At 37.2% G+C, this 19,113-nt stretch overlaps 1 protein-coding gene across 5 annotated transcripts in view; it reads right to left on the bottom strand.

The window, feature by feature from the left end:
- The window catches only part of UTRN (utrophin), a 426,951-nt gene that overhangs the window by 7,003 nt on the left and 400,835 nt on the right, over positions 1-19,113 (bottom strand). For all 5 annotated transcript variants that reach the window (XM_034669248.1, XM_034669249.1, XM_034669251.1 and 2 more), the window contains 3 exons: positions 8,930-9,198; positions 4,053-4,199; positions 1,567-1,645 (listed from right to left, as the gene is read on the bottom strand). In XM_034669248.1, the coding sequence (XP_034525139.1) occupies positions 1,567-1,645; positions 4,053-4,199; positions 8,930-9,198 (495 nt within the window). The remainder of the gene's footprint in view (positions 1-1,566; positions 1,646-4,052; positions 4,200-8,929; positions 9,199-19,113) is intronic.

The following is a 19,113-nucleotide window of genomic DNA, read 5'->3' as shown; positions in this document are numbered from 1 at the left end:
AAAAAAAAAAAAAAGAAATCTGAAGTAGTTCATACCTAATGAAGAGACTGTAAACTTATTTACTTTATCAACACTGATGGCGTCCCCACTTTAGAAATGTACCCTTGGACCCCGTATATTCCAGGAAGGACTATAATCACTCAAAGATAGGCTATCTAAGGGCTCAGGTGTGCAGAACAGAAAACATAGGGCGGGGGAAGGGGGAGAGAAGGGGTGGATCATAAGGACTGGAGGACAGGAGGGGCAGGAAATGACTAATTCAGATTCTTGAAACTGTGAAAATAGAAAAACCTGACCTTGAATTGAGGTAAAGCAGATTATCAACCATGACAAAAGATTAAGGGAAAATATAAATGTAATCAATTTAGTTGGAAGACAGGGTATTACTTCAGTTTTCTCTATTATTATAGATACAAAGAAGTTACCATAATTGGGAAATAAACTGTACCTTAAGTTTTAAACATTTATATTGAATTAAGCAAACTTTTCTGGCACATGTTTGCCAGCAAAAATAAAAAAGAAATTAATAGTGAAAGTGTCAGTGCCAAGAACTGTGCAAGGTGCTGTGAAACTCACTGTGCTTTCTCACTTAATTTTCAAGGCAATCAGAAAAAATAAGTATTATTGTAGTAATTTTAAGATAAAGAATTAACTTTCAGGAATCTACAGGTCTGGCAAAAGGCAGACTTAATATTTTAATCTTAATTTGGATGACTCTGAATCCTACATTCTTTAGTTTCCTCAGCAGTGAGTGATAAACAAAGTAGCAGCCCAAATTACTTAAATAAGATCTCATAAAATTAAACATTTCAGTGGGAGAATATTACATAAAAATGTACATATATGGTTTGGCTACATCTGGTAATACTTGACCGGAAAAGCTAAGTATGATAACAGTGAACCTGATAAACAAAAGCCTCCGATTCATGGGGAATTATTTTTTTTTATTGCTAAAGATACAAGTACATTTTAAATTAATAAATACATTTCAAGAAGAAAGACTAATTAGAAATCTTAAAATTTTAAAATGATTTTTTTTTAAAAGATTTTATTTATTTATTTGACAGAGAGAGAGACAGCCAGTGAGAGAGGGAACACAAGCAGGGGGAGTGGGAGTGGAAGAAGCAGGCTTCCCACGGAGGAACCTGATGGGGCTCGATCCCAGGGATCCAGGATCACGCCCTGAGCCAAAGGCAGACGCTTAACAACTGAGCCACCCAGGTGCCCCTGAAATTATTTCTTTATTGTGAAAAAGTTCATAACCTTTGCTTATGATACAGCAATGATGATATGATACATTAGTTATTAGGGCCGATGGTCCAGTGAGAAACCATAGCTAAAGACAAATTCAGTCTTGCTCCACATCAGAGACTTATCAATTATGATCAGATTATTACAACTCATAACCAATAAACAATATTGTAATTAATCTTAGTATTACTTTTTGTACATTTATCTAATATAGGTAAATATATTTGTAACAAAGAATTTGGCTCCTTGAGGGAAAGTGAAAGAATATGCTCATTCGTTCAATTAACAAGAACAATCAAATTTATTAGTACTTACTAGAAAGAAAATGCTGAGAGGATGGCCCAAAATCTCTATGGGCTTCCTGAAGCTGTTTAAGGCGATCATCCACAGACACCTGCACATACACATGCAAGAAATAATTTGATTTGAAAACAACGACTTTAATAGTATACTTAAGTATCATACTACACGATGCTACCACCCAAGATATGATGGCGTGTATAGACTCCTTCTGTATCTCTGGCATCAAATGACTGGGATTAAAACAGACCTCTTCTGGTACCAAGTGACAGCAAACAGCGCCAGGTATTCTTCTAAGCAGTTTATACAAATTAACTCTTAACTCTCACAATCACCACACTGGGGAAATATTATTTATTATCACCGCTTTACAGATGAAGAAATTGGGAAGCAAAGAGGTGTCCAAGGTCAGAAGTTAGTACATGACAGTCCTAGCATCCATACCCAGCTAATCTGGTTCCAGAAGCTGTTGCTTTGCTGTTACTCTAGTGCATTGCCTTGAAAGCAGTACAGCTCGAAAGCATCTCAAGTCAAGCCAGTGGCTACTTATCTCTCTCCTGTAAGGAAGGTGGTGGAAAGTGCCACAGAAAGCAAATGAAAAAGAAGTCTAAAATACTCCCAGGGAAAAAACAGATAGATGATGACAGACAACTGGACAGACAGAAAGACAGGCAGATGACAGAGAGATCGAATTAGACGATGGATTGATTGATGGAGAGAGGTGGATGGAGAGTACAAAGATAGAGGAGTATGGGATCTCTTATTTGCCTCCACGTTTGTGTCCAATCATCTCGACTTGGGGGCATTCAAGTGTCTACCACTCATCAGTATACTCTCCGAATTTGTCCTCACAACTTCCAACGTTATTTCTCTACCTTATGAAAACACGGAGTTGGTCCACTGAGAAACTAAATGCAAATCAGTAACAACGGCACAAGTCCTACTGACACTTCATTTTCTTTTTCCTGGCCCTGGTCTCTGTAGTGCAAGTCAGCTGTTCCGCCTAGATTGTCCACCTTATTTTCAGCTGCCTTTAAATGAAATGTGTGTATCTCTGGCTCACTGGGCAGCTTTAGTTTCTCCCGGTTAGCTACTGAAATTGCATTAGCGAGTGCTTTGTTCATTAAAGCCAAGAAAGCACTCAATGCCACACTCTACATTCAGGAGAAGAGAAGATGCTAGTCCTAAAACATAGTGACATAGCTGTTGGCATAGATTCCTTCCAGTCTTATTCAACCAACAACTAACTTCTGCGCTCTAGCAGTTACAATGCTCAGAGATAAGGATAAGAGAATACATATCCTCTTTCAAGCACAATGTATTCCCCGATTTCTAATCTTTGGAGATAGTGATAACGCAAGCAGAAGGCGATCACGAGGGACCACAGGAATACCTACAGCAAGGTAATGAATTAGGGAAATGGAGCAAAAGGAAAAAAAAAAAAAAAGAGAAAGTCAAACACTTCTGTGTTCCACTCACTAGAAAAGCATGTATGAGTTTAACAGATTCTGCTTTACTATTCCCAGATTATTAACACTCTTTTCAAACATAGAAAAGACTGTTTAATACTATACACTCATTTCTTAAATCTTCATATTCATGAAGAACATATGAACCACTGGGTATTCAATGTTTGAGTAAATTCAGGAAACCTAGTATTCTATAAAATGGTATAGCTTTAAAACAAAATGTTTTTGTGTACCACCTCCAACTGCACATTTATCTCATTAAATCCTGCATTTTAAGCCCAAAATATAGAGGGAAATGCATAAGAATTATTTTTTCAATATTCCACTTAAATTATCTTGCTAGTTTTCAGGGAAATGATTATTACACCTGCGAGGAACTGGCCACTGAACATGACAAAGCTCTGCAAAGACTAAGCCCCAGACTACTGACTGGCATGTGTGGTGACTTGCAAATGCTGATACCTAATAATACTCAACAGGGTTCTTCTGGGTTTGGCTCTATTAAATCTGGGATGAGCAAGTAATATCTAGAGTCACTAAAACAACCTAGACCTAAGAGCTAAAGGTAAAAACACCCCAATAGTAGAAATGCCCTAGCTGGAAACAACGAACAAGATACCTAAATAGCAAACAGTGGAAGAAGGATAGAGATTTCTTAATTTTGCAAAAGGAAAAAAAAAAATACATGATTAAAGTAAGAAAAATGACTCCTTCATGAGCCATTATGGGAAAATGCTTCTGTGACCTATCATAGGTCTCAATTACTGTGATTTATCTGACCCTTTGCAATTTTCTACAAATATCATACGAATAGTACATCATAAAATTACATTAAAACCTATATTCATAAATAAGTGAGGCCTCTGGGTTCAAGATTGGAAAGACAGATACTTGGTGAAATTACACGCTACAAATCCATTATCAACTACAACTAGTAAAGGAGGAGAAAGTGCTGGTGTGCCTTAGAATAATCAGGCAGGGTTTAAGGACCAACTGTGTAAAGCTGGATCATGAGGAGGGATAAACTGATACCTGCAGAAGTTTCCATCGCATATTAAGGTCATCTAGCTGGCGAGACATCTTCAGAGATGGATGCAGGTCAAGTGGAGATAGCTGACTGGATAAATCATTCACTGTTTTAACTTTTAAGTTGATTGGTGCAATTTCTTCTCTAAATGCCTGGGAGAATAAAAAGAAAAATGATGACCTTGGAAAAACATAAAACAGAAGGCAGTATTTTGAACCTTTCTTCAAAGAAAATGGCAAGACCAGCTGAGAGGCCATTGACAACAGTTGTGCATTCAATGACAGCTCAGCTCAGGTCTTCAGCAATGGGGACCACCAGTCACAGAGTCATCCTTTGTAACCTGAAAGAATCTAAATAGCTGCATGAAGAGAAAAATCATAATCCAAACTCACTGAAAGGGTTGTGTATTTGCAAATCTACCATTTTATGCAATTTTGTCTGGAAAATGTTTGCCATTATTATCCACTTTACTAATTTCTAGTCTTACTCCTATTTTTCATTTTCTTTCATATTTTCTTTCTTTTTTCTTTCTATGGCTACCTTACTATTTTTTCATCAGATGCAACAACTTGATTTGAACACATTACCATTTAAAATTAAGTTAGAAGGCGGTCAGTAAGAACAACTTCCCTAACCACAAAACTTATGACTATTATATACTCGAGAGGTAAGTTCTGATCCTTTCAAATCATTATGATCATGTGGTTAGAGGAGGGGCAGGAAGAGTAGTGTCTCTAAGAAAAGAGGTAAATGAGACTTAATGACAAATGCCACCTCTGGGCACAGGACAGGGAGATGGTACAGGTGGGATGAGGAAGATGTATGTGAAGAGGGAAAGAGAAAAACAAATACAAGATATTTGGAGCCAGTTACTGTAGTACGCCCTATGAGAGCAAACAGAATAATGAAAACAATAAGCTTTCTCCCTTCGCCACATAATTCCCTGACTCTATGCTCATGTTCCCTTTTTCCAACAAAGTCTTTGCCTAGATTCCATTCATCCTCCAAAAGGGTCAACTCAGGTGCCCTGCATCTTATTTCAGGGAAGATTTCCCTGAAGCCCTTCCCACAGCATTCTTGGCTGGAGGCCCCACTACATGCTCCCAACATTCTCTCTGCCTTCTGCCATACAAGCCAGTTGTTGGATATTTTAAATAACATTCCTCATCAGAGCTCTTAGTATATCCATATTCTTGATGTCCCTCAAGAAGAATAGAAGAGAACAGACACTCTCCAGTATTCAGCACAAAGTCTGCCATACAAGAGGGGAGAATTTGCTTCTATTGATGAAGGCCCACAAAAATGATATCTGAGGCACGATTAAGCTAGTATACAACTAGGAACAGAACTGAGATACTAAAAGAGAACAGTATATTGTGATTTCTTTAGTATGTCACAAAATCAGGGTTAACCATGTACCAAACTGAACTTATACGTATTAGGTGTTGTGAGCACATAGCACCAGCCCTCAAGTTACATCATTTCTACTATCCCACCCCTTAAGAGACAGGAATATGTCTACAAGCCTCCTTTCTTCTCCCTTTTTACCATACTAAGTTTAGTTAATGAAATATTATATATCAGAGTGCTTTGAAGACCATGAATTTTCACTGGAACACTGCAGTATTAACTTGGCTTCCTCATTATGCTTATAAAAAGAAAGCCTCTTTAACCACTTCCTTTCTTCCTTCTCTCTTCCAAAACCAGTTGCCCCATATAATTTCCCCTTAGGTAGTATGTATAGGCTAAAAATAATCATTATGGTTGATAAAAATCAAAATAGTATTACGAATACAACTTTACTTCAAAAAGGAAATTAATTTTAGGTAAATCAGAGAATACGTTTCAGTGTTTCAAAATTCTGGAACATGCTCAAAAGCCATAAGAAGAAACTCAAGATGGAAAGTCAGAAGAACAGACCTAGAGCCAGAGTCAGCGTGAAAGGTCCACACAAAGGAGGGAGCAGTGTATAAATGACATTGGAAACAGTGACCATGGAATTCAATGTGTGTAAAGTGAGAAACATTGCCAGAACCCTGAAGGCACCAACATTTCAAAAATCAGGCAGAAGAAGGGAAGCTCACAAAGGCATCTGAGTTGCTGGAAAAAGGAAAGAAAAGGCTTTTAATGCTGTGATCATTTTTCTCCATGGCTGCAGATGCTGGTCTCTCATGGATGACAGAATATGAGCACAGACAGACCCACGAATACAGTTCAATGAGAAAAGTATTTATATGGTAACAGGCGTTCTAGGTCTAAAGAATGAACCACTAACATGAAAACATGAGAGAGAAGTGGGATTGAGGGGAANAATCAGTGTCTTTGTATTTTGTAGGTATCAAAGATTAAAAAGTGAAAGGCTAGAAAGTGTTCTTAGGTTTCTATAATTTTAAATAATAACAGCTTTATTTTAAAAGATGGGAAAAGTTTTTCAAAATTAGATTATAATTTCAAAACAGATTTTAAAAATCTTATAGAACATCAAGGAGTTTCAATTTTTCCTCTGTAAAAATAATGTTTTTCTCTTATAAGCCACAGGTGAAAATATTAAAAGACCTCTGACCAACAAGGTCGTTGGGTTTTGTTTTGTGGGTGTTTTATGGCAGTGAGGAATCTTTCTAATCAGAAAATTTATCTTTTGCTTTTTAAGAGCCTCCAAATTAAGGGGCTTGCAGTAAAGCAAGTTTTAAAATGGTTTCAGATCTGCTGTGTGTTCCAGGAAAAAGGACCAATTTATCATGTTTGGCTGCACTTTCCTATAGGAGAATAAAGTCTATGTGGTCTTCTTTGCTACAAAAACAAGAACATCTGCTAGCATTAAAGGTGCTGACTGGCAGCCTGCTGGCAGATGTGGAAAAAAACAAAAAACAAAAACCACCTTCTGTCGGAAATGTGTGTACTCTGCAAAGAAGAATGAGTAAGGATAATTTCAGGGCATTAAATTTATTTGATTGGCCCCAAAGATTTTGTTTTCCAGTTACTTTGACATATTTAATAATATTTAGCAATGGTCAGTACTTATGTTCATCTACCAACAGCTTCAGTGGGGTTTGGCATATACTTTAGAGGACATGTAAAACATCCCAGTCTTTGAATCCATTTTATTTGGTTTAATGAGACGTGGGGTTTTTATTTTCTTTTTTCTTAATAAGATGTGAAAATATTTTAATCCACAGTTTATTCCTTTCTCTTAAATATTAATTGTGTTTTTCCTGGCTTTCCACTTTAGTAGAGATTTGAACAAAAGGATTTGGATGCAGAGGTGGGTAATTTCTTTAATCAAATGGGATTAACAACTCCCAAACCTTCAGGTCTTTAACAAGCCCAGATGCAACTCTCCATTTTTCCTTCAACACTAATGATCCTGCATTAAAAATGGATGCTTTCAAATTCAAATGGGTACATTCTTGCTCCAACCAAGAGGCATTTTGTAGTCCAAAAATACCTACTATTTATAAACCACTGAACTGAAGATTTCCAGTGTTTAAAAACCATCTTTTAAATTGCAAGAAGTGTGTAACTTCCAAAGAACCTCTACTAAAAGGCTTTATTTTCAGTTCATTATTTGAAACTCAGATTCGTCTGTGGAAATGGTTCTCAGGACATCAGAACTGTAGGAAGAAGCCTATTTAATTCATAGGGCTCTGCACATTTATGTATATTTATAATGAAAGGTGGCAGACACCAACACTCTTTTAGTAGTGAAATTTTCTTAAGTTTAAAATTTAATATGTAACTCTTTGAATTCCAATGGCTGATAAAAGTTGTGCTTAATTCCATTAGTATGAGTGAGGTCTCTACAATGAAAGGGAAGAGCAAGAAAGAAATCATGAAAACTCTACCACTTACCAGCTGAGACCAAGCTGGGCTTGAGCAATGCCTGCGTTTTCACCATTTGTAAAATGGGCATAATAATACCTATCTTGTTGGGTTGGGGTGAGGATTAAGAGAGGTATCCATGTAAACTGGCTACGAACAGTTCTTGGCACACAGGAGGCCTCAATGTTTGTGCACAAAAGATACGTCTTTTGCAATACAAATCACATTCATGATATTGATACTGTCAGTCTAACACTTTCTGATGTTTCATTCTTTGACTCATGACTACTTAATATATACTTTGCTATGCTACCACAAACCTGACTACTGTATCTCTTATTGCCTAAATTCTATTAAATTTTTTCTGGATATGTTCTAGAATGTGGGAGCCAAAGGGGCTCTAGATCACAGATCTAGCATCCTTAATTTTCAGCAATTCCTGACCACAAACAAAATTCATAGCTAAACTAATCCTTCCATAATCTACTACAACAGTGAGAGAAAATTTGAACATAAGAGTCCCCAGTAAAACAGTATGTTTTTGATTAAATCTCTAAACCCAACTACCAATTTACAGGAAATACAGAGTAGAAAGGAACCTATCCAACTGCACGATGTGGATGCCATTCTGCAAAATCCAGGCTGAAAGAAATACTATAAAACAAACAATTCAGTTTCTTGAACAAATACATTGTAAAGAAAACATAAAAGGGATAGAGGGGAAATCTAGACATTAAAAAGGACTTTACGTTATATTTTTTTAAGTAATGAAGTGTTTTGGGACACAGAGTTGGGTAAAAAAAAGGATAAAGAAAAATAAAAGTACATTATTGTGAAAGACTCATTCGTTGTTATTTTGGTGGGGAGGGGGTTCTGATGGTGAGGGGCATATGGAAAACATCTGTCATGACTGGAAAAATCTCTCTATCTTGATTTTGGTGGAGTTGTAATGGGGTTGGCTTCATAAAATCCCTTATGATGATTTTTATATGTGACTTTCTTTGTGTTAGATTCAACAATAAAACATTTCTTAAAATCCTTTAACTGAGGCAGTGGGGCTGACCATGGTTTTCTCAATGTGGTCCTGCAGGGAGTCGATGAGTAAGTCTCCCACGGGTTTCCAGCCATTGCGCACAGCCTCCGCCTCCTTCATGTCAACGTCCAGGTCATCCATGGCGCCCTGCAGGTCTCTGAGCTTCTCCAGGGCCTTGTCCACTTGCTTTTGCCAATTGCTAGTGACTGCATTTAGACTTTCCCACTTCTCTTTGACTTCAGAGGACTGTTTGCGCATGGCCTTGGCAATTTTTTGGGCTCTCTCCTCAGGAGTCAATTCTGTGATTTAAAAAAAAAAAAGAGAATATTTGGAAGACTGATCAATAGCCAAGTGAAAACATCACCTTTTGACGAGTTTGCTACCAGGTTCATGGAGACACAGTTTACACGAGCCAGGGGAAGAAAAATTTCTCCATACTCCTGTCACCAATTAATTTCCTGCTACTTCTGAAAAGAAGAACATAGTTACTCAGAGTAATAAGTGACCCCGTGGTTTTGGTGACTTTTGAATTTTAATATATTTACAAACCTTGAAATGTAACACAATCCCTCAAAAAATAAGTTTTTCTTTAACATAAATTCAGCTCTATAAAATCCAAAGACAGTCTTTCATTTCATTGTCCTCAACCCAAATGGGAAGTATAATTAGGAGAGAAATAGCTTTCAGTTACGAGGAAAGACTCTGAGGAAACAAGATGAATTGATCGTATTCCTTAAAACAATAACTAAAGACAATCTATCTTAGATACTTCATCATTGCTGAAACTGTCTGGCAATTCACCTTTAATACAGGGCACTTTCTATAGCCTAGACGTGTAGCACGTCGACAAACATTTCAACGGGAAGACAGCAAGATTTCAAGGATCACCCCAAATATTTCATAGAGCAAAACAGCTTCCAGGATATCTGAAATAAAGTTAGACTTTCAGACAGGAAAGGGTAGGCATAATGCAAGGCCCTGCAGGAGCAGGAAGAAAGAGTAAGAGTCCAGAAGACAAGCAAAAGATACAGACAGAAATGAAAGTCAAGTTCAGAAACACAGAGATGAGAAGCTGACAAGACAAGGGCAGAGGAATCTGATGAACACAAAGCAGACACCCTCAAAGCCGGTTAGATAGCTCTCCAGCTAAACACTCCTGGACCTCAGTTCCCTCAATACCCAAGGGTCCCCCTTTCCTATCTCGCTGCTCTGATGGTTGTCCAGCTTGTCCTCTGAAAACAGAGGCCAGTCAGAAAAATACAATCAAGGTAAGCTGTAGATGAATTTAAGACAGAAATACTTGCTCTCTTTGTGATAATATCCCATGTTTTAGTACCAATCACATTAGCAACTCCACTTGACTTCAAAATATTTCAAATCATTGGTAAAGATGAACTGAAGCTCACTGAACTTCCTGGGAAGATGAACTAAAGCAAGCTCTCCTAAACCGTAACTTTCATATTCAATGTAAATTCGTCCCCCTGTATGTCTTTAGTATTATTTAAAAGTCAAGCTGAAGGGGACAGAACACATACTTTTATCTAAATTTCCAGAAAATTCTCGACATCAATATTTAGACTTGAAAACAGCTGTAATAAATCTCTAGGAAGTAGTGGACCATGAAGAGTTTAGCAGCCACAGAACTCCGCATTGCACGGCTGAAGTGCTAAAGGCTACGGAGAGTCGTGAATAATCCCTTGGCAACTGAACTGATTACAAGGAGATCCAGTGTCACGATAGGTAGATAGACTGAACCCACCAGAAAGGAAGAAATAAAGGAAAACAAGTGAATTAAACGCCCAGCCTCTACGGATGCTTGAGCTGGGATACAGTCCAGGACAACACTACTGGAGGAAAGGTATGTCATTAGGCAAACCTTATTTAAATCCTAACTAGAAAATGAGAAATATAGTATACTTACATGTAATGTATTTTATATAAACATAAAATGCTTTATTTGTATATGCCTTATTATATAAAGCTTATCTATAAATAATATAAAATATACAAAATAAATAAATGCTATTTATGTGAGATGAAAAAAAAAATCATCCTTAATTGCCCCATGAGAAAGGGAGTGGTCAATTTTATGATGGCAGCACCTGTGTTTGTTAATTAGTCACTTGGGCTTTTTCAAAGATCTATTTTAAGCCTCGTGTTTCACTGGCTTTTGTAACAGAAAAAGATACAGTACTAATTTCTGAACAGACAACTTAATTATGATGATTTTTCCCCTGGATAAAGTAAAAACTGTTTCTGAGTCAGTCACTGAATAACCTGGCAGGGAGACACACGGCGTCTTTGTCCTGTGACAAAACACCCGACATGGCTGGGACATTTTTGTCTTCACTTAATATAAAATCTTTTGATTGAGCAGTCCTTTTGTGGTATTTATTATATAATCCCTACTCAAGCAGCTACTCAGAAGAAAAGAAAAGCTCTATGTTCAATTCCCCATCTGTTTGCCAGAAAGGATACATATTAACTGATCTCGGAGTCAGAAGAAAAGTGCCTCCTATTACAGCATCAATCTGTTTAATGCATACTTTAAACCAAGAACAGAGGGAAGTGCAAAACCAAACGAAAACTTTCCAGAACATTTGTGAAACAGGTAATAAGCAGCAACATATAAAATACCATGTTACGACAATGTGGGGTAAAAGAATAGAAAAACAAATTTAAAAACAGCGAAAAAAAAAAGCATAAAAGAAGAAAACAATAAAGAAATATAATTACATTTTTAAAATCCTCTAGTTATTTGAAAATCAAAGGACAAAGTTTCATTCTATCTGAACAGATTTTTTTGTCGTAAGTTTTAAGACCCTTATGCAGGAGTAGAGAATCTTGTGGACCCAGTGGCTCAGAATTCAGGGGACATACTAAAAACCCCTCTGCAAGTCTGTTTGCCTGTTGGTTTTTAAATACTGATCCCCAGAGGCCCTACCCCAAAATACTAAGAGATTCAGATTTAGTTGGTCAACGGTGAAGGGCAGCGTGGATATATTTCAAAGGCTCCCCTGATGACGGTAACATGTAGCCAGGATGGAGCACCGCCAGCTTCTGGGCTTACAAACTGACTGCTCTGGTCCCTGCTGCTGAAGCTGGAGTATTTCCACTCTGGTGAGTTGTTGTGTCATTCCCAAGCAGTGGCAGGGCCACTAAATACTGAAGGCCCTGAGAGCAAATGAAGCTCAGAGATAAGAGGGTAATCTAATTTGCATTTGAAAAGGCAGTAATAGAGGCTAATCTGAGAGAAGGAGGAAACAGCAGGATAAAACCAAATAAATTTACTGACAATTTTCAGACCAGAAGAGCTTTTTCTGTCACTTTCCTATTCCCTGGTGTGTGTGTTTGTACACGCACGTGTGTCCTCCTCTGTGGATTTTTTTTGAGCGGCAGCACTCTGTTTCTCCATTCTCTTCCTTTCAGGCCTTCCCATTTAACTGACCAAACATTGAGGGTACAATTATATTTACTTTCTATATTTATATTATATATTTATATATAATATATAAATTACTTTTTATTATAAATATTATTATATTAGTTTCTTATTTATGTAATTTAAAATAGTGATTTCTTTATTGTGTTACAATAGATAACTATCTTTTAGGACAGAATTAATAACTATCTTTTAGAAAGAAGAGAGAAGAAAAAGAAGACACAAGAGAATAGAAAGCAGTGATCGATCCTGAATTTTTTTCTCTTGTCCAATTATCTTTATTCTTCAACTACACCAATTAATTGGTGGCATTTATACCTCACTACCTTCTACACCATGGAGAGAAAGTCTGCCCCATGGTTCCCTGGAATGCAGGTGGAAAACAAAGCTGGATCAAGTGCGGAGACTAGGGCTGGGGCCAGCCCTGACCCCATCATACCCTTTACCCCTAGGAGAGCTGAATGACCTGCTCATCTCACTTTTATCAAGTGGGAACCTTATTTTCTCATGCTGGGAAAACATTTTATACCAAGGGCTTCTTTTACCTCTAAAATTAAATTCTATAAGAAAGTGAAAGCCACCATACCTCTCAAAGAAATCTTGACAGTAAAAAGGAAAACAATCTCCTTATGTGTGCTTATAAAAAAACATTTTACAATAAAAACATTAAACCGTATGTTTCTCCTATGAAATAATATTGAACTCTTAGAATCAGCCCAGTTGCTTTAAATAAAGATCTTCCATATTTATTGTATGTTCTTTCTAAATATGAAATTGACATTTATAATCTCCATTGTGATTTTTTTATTCATAGGTTCTAAAGCCTTATGTCCTTCATGTTTTCTTTCTTTCCATCTTGGTGCAGCAATGCCTAGTCTAGAGACCAGTATATCCTCAATATATAATTAGTGAACTGAGTTGGGCTCAGCGGAACTTTTAGCTTAACTCTTTACTGAGAATACTCAACTTTATAACTTCAAGTGGAAATCTTTCCACTTATTTTTCCTTCCTCCTCCCTACACCCATATTAAGTGATTACAAAAAGGTTTTTACTGTGAAAGAGAAGGATAAACCTTACAAAGTTATTTTAAGTATGGTAATTCCAAATATCTTATTTGTACTGTTTGCTTTTTTTTTTTTACATGTATCTATAATCTTGCATTTCACCAAGTGATAAAAAGGAAATATTAAGACAAGCAAATATAGGGGGGAAAAAAAACCCAAAACCTTCCAGAGTAGCATTTTCACTTCTGGCCAATCTAGTGCAAGGAAAGATTAGGAGATCATATGCCAGTTCCAACACTAACAAGTTATGTAATCATAAGTATATTCCTTATCGCTTTGAACTTCAGTTAATAACTATAAAGCTACTGGCACATGCCTGGCACACAGAAGCATCTCAACAAAGGTTAATTTCTTTTATGATTCCTTTTATGATTTTATTACTAAGTCTGGGAGGCTTAGACATCTCTAGGGATTTTTACATAAGCAAACCAATAGATTAGCCAACAAGAATTCACGGGAAAAAAACAAAGCATCCCCATATCTCTAGAGATTCGACTTACTCTTACTCTCTCTCTTTACCTGCCCTCCAATTCTCTCTCTTTCCTTCATAACCAAAAGATGCTTCTAATTAAAATAATGGGAAATATATTCTCTCCACGTTTTCTGATTACATGATTAAGATTAACTTAATCCCTCTGATGATCACTGTTTAAGAGGACTCCACCCATTTCCTATTTTGCATGATGATAACAATCATTATGAACTAGATTACGAGTATATCATCAAGGGCCATCAGCTGATTACTGTAATATTTCTAATTATGTTCATCGAAAACATTGTAAGAGTGACAATATTAAGAGGTTAGCCAGACTAGACTAACCTGCTAATGTGTAGCCTAAATCTTTCAGTAGGAATAGCATAAAGATGATATGAATCCATCCATGCTGCCAAGGGGCTTCTCAAATCCTCAAGAAAAAAAAAGGATACATTTAGAGAAAAACAAGAACTCCAAAGTAAATACCTTTAGGGAGTATCTTCCACATGCAAGGTCTTAAGAGAGGGAAGGAAAATGGAGAGGAAACTAGAAATGCAGAGCACACCGTGGAGGGAGATAAATGGTTCTTCTGATCAGAAGTTAATGGAGGTAGAACCAAAGTCTGGACACTTTGAAGTTTTACTCTTCCTGTAAAGTGGCCAAAGTAAATAAACCCAGCATTGAGCTGAGGAAGAAGTGAGGGACAGATCATTAAGAAAATGAACTTCCAAGGAAAGGAGCAGGAGAGATGTTCTGGAACAGACCTTGCTAAGCAACCTGAGATCCAGCTTTCAATTTTCTGTAACTGAATATTCCCTGAATTTCCTCATACTAACGGCTGTTTTGTAATTTATTCAAGTCATTTATGAATGCTGGACAGTAGCAGACGTGTCTCTGGGGCTGGGGGATGGTACTGGGAAGAAAGAAGGGAAGCTGGGAATGTAAACTCCAGGATGGGAAGGATGTGCTTCCTTCACTATTGTATCCTCAGTATCTAGAATACTTAGCCATTCCTACAAAAGAAGTTAGGTACGTCTTATGTTTATGTACTGCCATAGAGAGTTTAACTAAAGAGAAGATTTTATGCCTTTGCTGGCATGAAACTTTTTTTAAAAATGGCAAACCCTCTAACTCACTCACTCTTGAAGATTCCAGCTTTCAAGAGGAACACCAAAAACAACAAGATAAGTACACCACCCCATTAAAAGAGTTTAGTATCCTCCTATTCTTTATGTTTAAAAAAGGAACATCCCAGATGTTGATTACAATAAAATAAATACATGTAAAAGACTGCCTTCTTTTTTTATGAGGCAAATGTAATTTATGGATGGTTGCAATAGTGATTAGAGAACATAGCAGATGGTGAACAATTAATTTAAAATGTTGTGCCCATCAAACTAACCTTTGTTATTCTATAATTCTCCATCGAGAATGTTGATTTATTTAAATTGGATTTCATCACTATGGCATTCATTATCATGCAAAAAAGTTTTTGAAATTTTTACCCAATCAGTGGGCTTAGTCAGCCAACTCGTATATTTTAGGAAAGCTGAACACTGGACTCATTACATCCATACGTACATTATAGAACTTTAATTGGGGAAGGATCGCATTGCTGCTCTGTAGTTAAGAACACTAAAAAAGAAAGCAACATTATATTTTTCTGTGCTTTTTCATGCATTACAAGATTACTAATCTAATTTGGACTTGAGAAGCTACTTAAATTATTGTCTTGGTCTATAGGCCTGAAAGCCATTATTTACCCTTAGGTTTTATATGAAAATTAAAAAGACAAAGTCTGATATTGCCTAACCACTTTCTCCCTTGATGCTAGGAAAACCAGTGAACTGGGATGCCATTCTATTAAGCAGCCTGATATTTCAGTAAAGAAAAAGCAACAGTAGGGGCGCCTGGGTGGCTCTGTTGGTTAAGCGTCTGCCTTCAGCTCTGGTCATGATGCCAGGGTCCTGGGATCGAGCCCTGTGTTGGGTTCCTTGCTCAGCAGGGAGTCTGCTTCTCCCTCTGCCTCTCTCTCCCTGCTTGTGCTTGCTCTCTCTCTGTCAAAAAAATAAATAAAATCTTTAAAAAGAAAAGAAAAAGCAACAGTAAAGGGAAAAGTAAAGAGTTATAAGATGTATTTAATTATTATACCAAATTTCTTTAAAGTAGAAGAATATAGAAAATTACTTCAACTAACTAGCTGGAAGCACTTCGGATTATGGGGGTAACGAAGAGGGTACCCCATGGTGGTGAAGAGCACCAAGTTCAGCAACGAAGGCCAACAATGCACCTCGGCTCTGTCACGAGTGACAGTGTGCTCCTACGTCTCTCTAAGCCTTTGTTTCCTCATCTGTCAAATGGGCAGTAACAGTATTCACACCTCAATGAGTTGTTACGAGGATTAAAGGAAACAAGGCCTGTGAGGTGCCTGGCACACTGTAAGCGTCTGATCAAGGTTGCCTTGTGAACGTGTATGTCTACTAACATTTCTCTCCCTTCCTCCTTGGGCATTAATTCTTCCTCCATCTAACATGATGTCTATAGCATGGCCATGCAAATCCCGGTAGACCCTGAGCTCCACGTTACTCAAGCTGAGCCCACCAGAGCCCTTTCCTGTAATGGGCTGGATCTAAGGAAGGGCTGTCCCTCCCTGGTAGGAGGTCATGAGGTAGATGGTTATAGGACAGCTAAGAAAATAAAAACCTGTAGAGAGAGACAGAAAGGAAGACAAAGAGAAAGGGCTTCTGGGTGGCATTCCAGTCCATGTGGCTGGCTGTGACCTTGCCCTTACTATAATTTGGCTATGGGGGCTAATACATTTCCCCTTGTGTCTTTATTTATGGAAGTTGGGTGTCTGCCATTTACTATGATTAGGGTTCTAATTAATAAAGCTGTTATTAGGAAAACAAAAATGCCCTGGAAGAAACACCCATCAGTTTTACTAGCCTAATTACTTAGGCTATAATGTGTAATTTGGTCTCATTTTATGAGATGCAAGGAAATAATTACTGCCATCTTTTTCTGTAAACTTAAGTTATACTAAGAATCAGTATAAAAGTAACTTCTACTAAACTATATGATAATTTCACATTTTCACTCATTTAATGATCATGAAACTTTATTTGCACAAGTTTGCTAATATTGACATAAAATGGACTGACACAGTGGACTGAAAAATGTCATTTATTACTTCTTTGTTACATCATATATAAGATTTCACATAGGAGAAAAATGTTCCTAATAACTGTCTTTCTAAAATATTATGAAACATTTAATAATTAAAAGAAAACAGTATACCCTGAGTTAAAATATTACCTACTAGTAAATATAAATAGCCAGCTGTCAAAGACCAAAGAGGAAAAATATGAATCCATAATACTTTTGTATCTGAAAAAATGATTAACCATTAAAAATCACACGTACAGTCATACATAACTATATAAAGTACACACACATACACATATAAAGTAGAGAAAGAATACAATAAACTAATAAAGGTCTTTTTTTCCAGAACTATCATTTAAATGAAACAAAATCAACTAATCAAGTATACCAGGCTGAAAAAGAAATAATGTTCAGGCAGCCTAGAATAAAATAATAGTTGCAGCAACAGTAACGTCTTTACTGGAATAATTTTTAAAGAAGACTCATGGGGAAATTGATGAATAAAATAATGCAGTCTTTTTTATCTTAAAAGTGAAAAGCTGAGAAGAGGAAAAGAGCATTTCTACACCTACATATACAATAAATTGTACAACTTTCTAAACATTTTTAGAGGTGAACTATCCTATAAAAGTGTTAGCAGTTTTACTTAGCAATTGATACCATAACCTCACATCATAAAATAGATATGTGTGTGTATGAGTGTGTGCCAGCATCTCTATGTGATGTGGAGAGAGAGATGTCAATGCAACAGCTCGAACTCCCCCACGCAAATCCGACCTTTAACCTGAACTGCAGGGGACAAATAAGTGAGAAGGCTCTTGTACTCCCTGATTATCTCGAGAGGTTTGGGGGCCAAAGCGGACTAAGCCTGACTACGGCTGAGTTGGCCGATGTCTGCACATCAACCTTCCCTCTGCAGCCATGTGGTTTCCAAAAGGAACTGGAAGCTAGGACTGAGAACAGTAAGGGGTAAAGGGGGGCTGGGGGAATAAAGGAGAAGCCAAGAAACAGCTGTGCAGGGTTAAGAGACTCTAGACACTGAAAGTGGAGAAGGAGCCAAGTCAGTGGCCAATAAGCAGAGAGAGAGAGNTGATCAAGATTAGAGCAGAGATCAATGAATTAGAAACCAGGAGCACAGTAGAGCAGATCAACAGAACTAGAAGCTGGTTCTTTGAAAGAATAAATAAGATCGATAAGCCACTGGCAAGACTTATTCAAAAGAATAGAGAAAGGACCCAAATTAATAAAATTATGAATGAAAGGGGAGAGGTCACAACGAACACCAATGAAATAGGAAGGATCATTAGAAACTTTTATCAACAGCTTTATGCCAACAAATTAAACAACATGGAAGAAATGGATGCCCTCCTGGAAACCTATAAACTACCAAGACTGAAACAGGAAAAAACTGATTTTTTAAGCAGACCGATTAATTATGAAGAGATTGAAGCAGTGATCAAAAACCTCCCAAAAAACAAGAGTCCAGGGCCTGACGGACTCCCCGGGGAATTCTACCAAACATTCAAAGAACAAATAATACCTATTCTCCTGAAGCTGTTTCAAAAAATAGAAACAGAAGGAAAACTACCAAACTCATTCTATGAGGCCAGTATTACCTTGATCCCCAAACCAGGCAAAGACCCCATCCAAAAGGAGAATTACAGACCGATATCCCTGATGAATATGGACGCCAAAATTCTCAACAAGATCCTAGCTAATAGGATCCAACAGTACATTAAAAGGATTATCCATTATGACCAAGTGGGATTCATCCCTGGGATGCAAGTGTGGTTCAACAATTGCAAATAGATCAGTGTGATAGATCATATCAACAAGAAAAGAGTCAAGAACCACACGATCCTCTCAATTGATGCAGAAAAAGCATTTGATAAAATACAGCAACCTTTCCTGATTAAAACACTTCAGAGTGTACGGATAGAGGGTACATTCCTCAATTTCCTAAAAACCATCTATGAAAAGCCTACAGCAAATATCATCCTCAAAGGGGAAAAGCTGGAAGCCTTTCCCTTAAGAACAGGAACACGACAAGGATGCCCACTCTCACCA

This window comes from Ailuropoda melanoleuca, chromosome 10 (assembly GCF_002007445.2).
Source record: "Ailuropoda melanoleuca isolate Jingjing chromosome 10, ASM200744v2, whole genome shotgun sequence".
Taxonomy (NCBI): domain Eukaryota; kingdom Metazoa; phylum Chordata; class Mammalia; order Carnivora; family Ursidae; genus Ailuropoda; species Ailuropoda melanoleuca.
Note: the sequence above shows the minus strand (reverse complement) of the source record. Positions and strands in the feature narration are given on the sequence as shown.